At 40.0% G+C, this 6,784-nt stretch overlaps 1 protein-coding gene across 6 annotated transcripts in view; it reads left to right on the forward strand.

Moving 5' to 3' along the window:
• Nucleotides 1–5,554, forward strand: part of LOC137999640 (rho GTPase-activating protein 6-like) — a 23,178-nt gene extending 17,624 nt beyond the window's left edge. For all 6 annotated transcript variants that reach the window (XM_068845479.1, XM_068845476.1, XM_068845477.1 and 3 more), the window contains 4 exons: nucleotides 1,004–1,069; nucleotides 1,179–1,292; nucleotides 2,300–2,406; nucleotides 2,830–5,554. In XM_068845479.1, coding sequence (XP_068701580.1) covers nucleotides 1,004–1,069; nucleotides 1,179–1,292; nucleotides 2,300–2,406; nucleotides 2,830–3,583 — 1,041 coding nt within the window. In that variant the 3' untranslated portion in view covers nucleotides 3,584–5,554. The remainder of the gene's footprint in view (nucleotides 1–1,003; nucleotides 1,070–1,178; nucleotides 1,293–2,299; nucleotides 2,407–2,829) is intronic.
• Nucleotides 5,555–6,784: the final 1,230 nt, after the last annotated feature.

Consider the following 6,784-nt stretch of genomic DNA (forward strand, 5'->3'; position numbering starts at 1 on the left):
GAAACCCCAGACTAAAATTGCGTTTTGCCACAATTATTGGAAGAAACCTGTTTGATAAATGTTCATCAAGTACTTCTCCCTAAAGGAGACACGAGTTCAATAAAAATGGAATTTTTAAGCAAGAGACTGCCGTTTTTCGCAAACGCGTTACTAAATCTCTGTATTTACCAGATAGACATGAACACGCTCTAAGACTCTCACCCCTAGATATTTCCTTGCCAAGTCTAAATATTTTAAGAATTTACAACTGTTTTGCGTTTAGCAGTCTTATCACCCCTCAGCTTAATGTCTTTCCGACAACTGATCAATTTAGACAACCTGAATTGAGGAAAATAACTTACCAGATTGCAAACAAAGGGTCTTGTTCGACTTTTTCGTTCCTCTCAACCGCCATATTGGTGTCAACCGAGAATAGGCTGGGAACTATTTGTTTCCTGGCCATCGCTAATATGACAGCGAGTCAGCGATGTCTGTAACCACTGAAAGGTCATCATATGTTGCTTCCAAAAAGAAGACACTACATTTTTTAACAAAGGAGATAACAAGAGTGCATTCGTAGCATTGCAAAGAGAAACGTCTAACTCACTGTGACTGCCGAACGCGCGCTTTAGCAAGTTACATCCGCACGCCGGTTGCAAATCATTGGAAATGGCGGGAAAAGTGCCACCACACCACAATTGGTCAATTTTGCTGGCGATGATAGCAAAATTCATTCCAATAATATTAGAAATTCTAATGATTTTTTCTTATTTTCCCTATTAATTGCTGGTTTGTGTGCCTTAAACGCTAACTTATTCTTAACTTTTGTTTGGGCCACACACCTATTTGTATTTTTTGTCTAAAGTTACAGACTGGACGCTCGTGGTAGTAAGCCCCATGGTTTTAAAATGAGCTCCCATGCCAAGACTAAAATACACCTTACTCTGTTTCTTTTTGTGTTAGTCATACTTGCAAATATTTTCTGGCAAATGAACAAATTGAAAATGTTTTGCGTTTCTTTCAGGTTGCAGGTAACAAGATGAATTCCAAGAATCTAGCAATTATTATTGGTCCTAATATCTTGCATAAGGTGCAGTTTTTCATGGTGGCTTTTATTTATCTTCCCAACGTTTATTCACCATTCCTGAGGCTGTTTTCATAACCATTGCAAACCATTTTTTTTTTCTTTTTTTTTTTAGGTAAAAGGACAGCATCATGATTTCCTGGTTGAAGATAAGGCTCGTGCCGATGAAAGAAAGGAAGTTATCGACGTCGTACAAGATATGATCGAACATCACAAAGAGCTATTTGAGGTAGTTAGAATGCCCGTTTTTATCCTAGAGACGCATTATTCGTCTGGGACGAACTTAGGCAAACATTTTTTCTGCGTCTGTTAAATTCGTCTAGCGATACAGACGGGCCCAAGACTCATTATGCGTCTGGACGAAGTATCCAGTTTAGTGAGTCTTCGAAGACGCACTAAAGTGGATACTTCGTCGAGACGAATTATGCCATGTTATGCGTCTTGTGCCCGTCTTTATACCAGACCAATTTTACAACCGCAGAAAAAATGTTTGCAAAAGTTCGTCGTAGACGAATTATGCGTCTCATATAGGTCGTCCCGTCTTTACACTAGACGGATAACATGAGAGACGCATAATTCGTCTGGACGGATTATTCGTCTCTGGTATAAAAACGGCCAATGCTTGTAATTCCTTGTCATTTTCACTTCCAAGAGCCGCTTCCAGTGACATACAAAAGTCGTTTATACCGTTAGCCAGAGTTTAATTTATGAGCAGCGCTCTTATAGTGTAAAGGTGTATTTGAACCAGTAAGTTTTCTTTCCTTTTTTTTTCAGATTAAAAAGGAAAATAAAAAATTAATAATGATTTTCTTGACAAGTGTCCTTGTTCGGTTCTTTCAACACGGAAACTCGTGAATGGAATACTTACTGCGTAAATTAAGAATGATTTGTCAAAACATTTGATTCAGCAAATCCTTCAACAAGAGGGGCACGCTTGTCATTTTGCAACACATGTAAAGAATTCGAGCACTGGGTACTTGGGACATTAAAACAAATTCGATAGATTTCTGAAAGGAGAATGGGCTTAGGGTCTCATTGATACATCCGAAGTAATGGTACCCTGGCATTTCTCTATTTAGATTAACTGGATGATTCAAGTTGCCTTCTAAAGTCAACAAGGGTTAAATTACTATGAAAAAGGCGAAAAACTTCCCGTAGAATTCCGACTGATCAAATTAGATTGTCAAATTTAAATCTTTTCAGCTTACACGTGTAACTTTTTCTCTGATCTCTCAGATTTCAGCGGAAATGCACCATGAAGTACTTCTCCAGCTCCTCGACGGTGAACCGGAAATAGTCGATTATATCCTGAGAAGGAAACTCTTAAAAACCCATGGGACCAGGTAAACTCAAATCAATTCTTTGGGTAAACAAGATTAATTAAAGAATCAATTGTGTTCTATACACAATGATTATTCATGATTGTTTTTACTTATATTGTCGGTTTAAAGTTCAACAAGCAAAGCATCAATCACGTACATGATCTATCGAAGAAAGGTTTCATTGTGCTTTTCCCATTCTGGTCCTTTCCTATTTTTCTTTCGTTCTTATTTCCAGTGGCTGGATCAACCTCATTACAGGTGACAGAATGTAACTTAGGCATAAATTTTCTGACCTGTTCAACAGATCTCGAGACAAACAAAAAACAAACTTAACTTAAGCTCTTAACGATTTTAGTGTCGTCTTTCCGTTTCGTTTGACAAGATCCGGTTGCTTTGTTTTTATTTTTTCAACATTCTTTTTTTATGTTTTTCTTCTTTTGATAGCTCTGATATGGAAGACGACCTGTTCACATCGGAAACAGAGGACAAAAACCAAACGTCAATGAGAGGGCGCTTTCTATCAGCTAGTGCAGTGGATCGCCCGCGAGGTCCAAACGGGCCTTACGCGCGTGACGCGAACTGGCGTGGAAGACATCCAGGAGGCCATCACATGACACGCAGTAGTAGCGATAGAACTCATTTCGGCGTTGGATTTCCTATTCGTAGTTATTCATTAAATCAGGAAGAAGCGAGACACTACCGTGATCACTTACTTAACCGACAGATTTCTTCCCCAGACGATAGTTTATCACCGGGGACTCACAATTACTTTAGACAAAATAAGCGGAAAATGTCCCCCATGACCCCTGCGGTGTGCAGGTACGATGGATCGGAGGAGCCACCATCACCGGCGCTTTCCTCAAGATCTCATTCGGTTTCCTATTCTAGCTATTCCACACCGCCTTCTTCACCATCCGGATCCGGAGCTTATGTTTCTGCGGACTCAAACTCGTCGTCTCCTTTGCCAGGCCGCGCCTATGTCGAGGATGATACCCCAGCGATAACCGAATGGACATTTCAAACGGAGATTGATGTGGAGCTGACCCGCGAGGGTGACATGTATTCGCGCGATCAACAATACAACCAACCTACCTTCACGCTTTCAGACTGGCAACTCGAGAACTGGTTTCAGTGGGAATCACTAACACAACAAAACAGCAGTCAAAAAGACTTCCTTGAACAGGAAACGCTGGTATAAAGTCCCCCGTTCTAACTTGTACAAATTTCGTCAACGTATTTCCAAACCGGGCCTGCCTGTAGATCTGTGGTAACATGCAATACACGACAGGACAGGCTTCAGAGGCCAGAACTCATTAGTTTGTTTGTAGATTGCAAACAGATCCGTTCTGGATGGTCAAGGAAAGTACCCAGTGAAGGTGAAACTCTCGTGACCCGAAGGGTGGGGACAGAGAGGCACTGCGTTTTTTTCCGCTGTCTCTTAGCTCGATGTTAACTCCTCGTCCCTTAACGACCCAGGAAAAAATTCTCAAGTCACTGTTCCAGTGAGCTTCGGAAGTGTCACAATCCCAGTAAAACAAGTTCTGAATGGGTTATTTTCCGGCATTCCTTATTGAGCTCTGCCCCATAATTTAAAAGAGCTCTAAGTCCTGGACTTGAAATGTATGAAGATAAGGAAGACTCGTTAAAAGCTTTGTACACTTAAGGAGGTCGAAGTTAATGACGATAAAAGCCTTAACGTTTATTTATGAAACACTTAAAAACCATTTAGGAGTTTTTCTTCTTTGCCAACCAGGCTGACTGAGATTAAAGAAGAATGATTTAAAATACTAATCTACACTGCGTGTAGCCATGACGAGAGTAAAACCGAGTTCGGTGACAATTCTTCCTGTTATTAATTAAAGGTGTAAATATTCCTCGCACATTTTTTGCTACCACGGAGACTGTGTAATAGAAGATGTGAGGGAAATTAGTTCTTTTATTAGCTTGCCGCGCAGGCGCGCGCTTTTTAGGGAGTAGTTAGAGATTTTCGACGGCAACGTCGACGAAAATATCGAGCTTACCCAAGGCGACGGCGACGGCTCCGAGAGCGCCACAAAGCAATGGGCTTAATGAACAAAATTCTTTGGCGTCCTGACAACGACGTGAATTGGCCAAATTTGAGGCTGTGTAGAGGACGAAACATTTATAATTTTCTTCCCAAACAACCACACCGTTTATACCAGTTTTATGCCTGCATTGTCAATACACACTCTCCATTCCAAACGACTTGGAGTTATCACAAAATTAGTACAATAACGGGAAATAATATTTTTAGACGACGTTCACGTTGGCGTCGGCGTCTTCCTTGCTTAAGCTCTCTAATGTCACCTCAAAATGTAATTTATCACAACCTCTTTCAACATATAATATTATTATTTTATGGCGTTGTCGTTTCCGTAACCGTCCTTTGTTAAGAGCCCTATTTTCGCTTTGAGTCTGAAAGAGGAACTGCGTCGCGCTGTTTAATTCCTCTTTATCCTACGGTGCGTTGGATTGACCGTATTCCGAAAATGGGATACACGGAATAGAAGTTAGAAATCCTTCGTTTTTACGGAGATTCACATTAAAATTTTCAAATAGCTGCTAAAATGCTATTTTAAACGTATCTTTATTATCCTTGTTGCTTCAAAACGCCAGTCATACCGTTTTAAATCGACATCACTCCACGTCTTCTTATTCCGGAATAGGATCAATCGAATGCTCCCTAGAAACTGAAAGAGAATGGCTGCTTGCAGTATGATTTACTGCTATTGGCTAAACGTGAATTTATGTCAGTAGTATTTCACTGAAGGAACGTTTTGGAGTTGGTTGACACATTGGTATACGTGTTAGCCACTCGCCTCCCTAAAAAGTCATGAATCTTCTGCGTAAAGCTTATTGTAATAATCTGCTAATAACAGCTTCTCACCCTCGGTCTAAAGAAGCCGAAAGGTACTATTATTTTTCGCACCAACAATTTGTTCAATGAGCATCCGAATATTGTACATAATTTTTTTGGTTAAAATGTTTTGCTGTTTGGAATAAAACGTTTGTGATATAAACCCGTACTATGATTAGGACAAAAAGAGAAAACTATTTTGTCATATCACATAGAAATATACTGCTTTCAAATATTCTTGTACAGTTGCAGATAGGAAAATATTTTATAATAAAAGCTTGAAATGGAAAAGACGAATCTATATAGTATTCTTTGCTTTCCGATCTACACAGATGACCTCTAATTGCGTTATGTGCGGTTGTCTGTCGCGTGACGGTCCGTGTCACGCAACGTCTCGTAATGGTGAACCCTAAATGATGTTTATCTTGTGTTACCCTCTGAAACGAGCACTAACAATAAGCCGGCCATTGTCATCTAGACTATATTATCCTCTTAAATAGTGCACAGAGGAAATTTTCGAACATAATCCCTGTATATAAGTGTTTTTTCTCTCCTCGTATATATAAAGATGTTGAACGAAGCCTCTTGTCGAATATACCGAAGGAGAAACAACTACGCAAAGACAAACGTGCTTTGAAATTACTCTATCTTGTCGTCAGTGACATTGAACAGATGCTGAAAGTGTGGTAGTCTCCTTCACAGCTGTCTTTCGAGATGTCACGCAACGCTCCCCCGTTCCTCTCGGGGCAGCGTTGCGTGACATCCTGAAAGACGGCTGCGAAGGAGACTAAGAATGTGGTTATAGAGATATACAAATGGCTGACTTCGACACCTCGGGTTGCGTCTCTCAGATGAGGATAATAATAACAATAATAATAATAATAATAATAATAATAATAATAATAATAATAATAACTTTATTGAAGTCTCAACCTTATTTAGCCGAGCTCGAGACGAGTGCTCTACTTATTGGAAAGACTACCAATCAACTGAAATCAGAACAAATCAAATCAAATATTGGTTTCTTAGGAGAGGGGAAAACCGGAGTACCCGGGAAAAAAAGTCGAGCTTCAGAGTAGAGAACCAATGAACTCAGCCCACATATGGTGTCGAGCCCGGTAATCGATCCCGAGCCACGTTGTTAGAATCGAAGGCGAGTGATCTCGCCACTGCGCCAGCCCTGCTCTTGATTTGAATTCGTGAATGAATGAATGAATGAATGAATGAATGAATGAATGAATGAATGAATGAAGCGGCCGATGATTAATTAAGACTCCAACAGGGATATTGGGATCTTGTAATTCGTTGAAGCTTGCAATACGTCCTTTAATATTGTTACTCTTTCTCTCACGGAAATGATCATTTTGTTTCTCTTGTAAAAGAAGAGTGTCAAGCGACCACATTTACCCCGAAACTAAATCTGTAAAGAATACGTTACTTCGTACACACAGAAAACGCACCCATATCCCTCAATTTTCATAATTTTAAGCACAAAAGCCTCATTCTACGTTTATCGTACAT

This window comes from Montipora foliosa, chromosome 4 (assembly GCF_036669935.1).
Source record: "Montipora foliosa isolate CH-2021 chromosome 4, ASM3666993v2, whole genome shotgun sequence".
NCBI lineage: Eukaryota > Metazoa > Cnidaria > Anthozoa > Scleractinia > Acroporidae > Montipora > Montipora foliosa.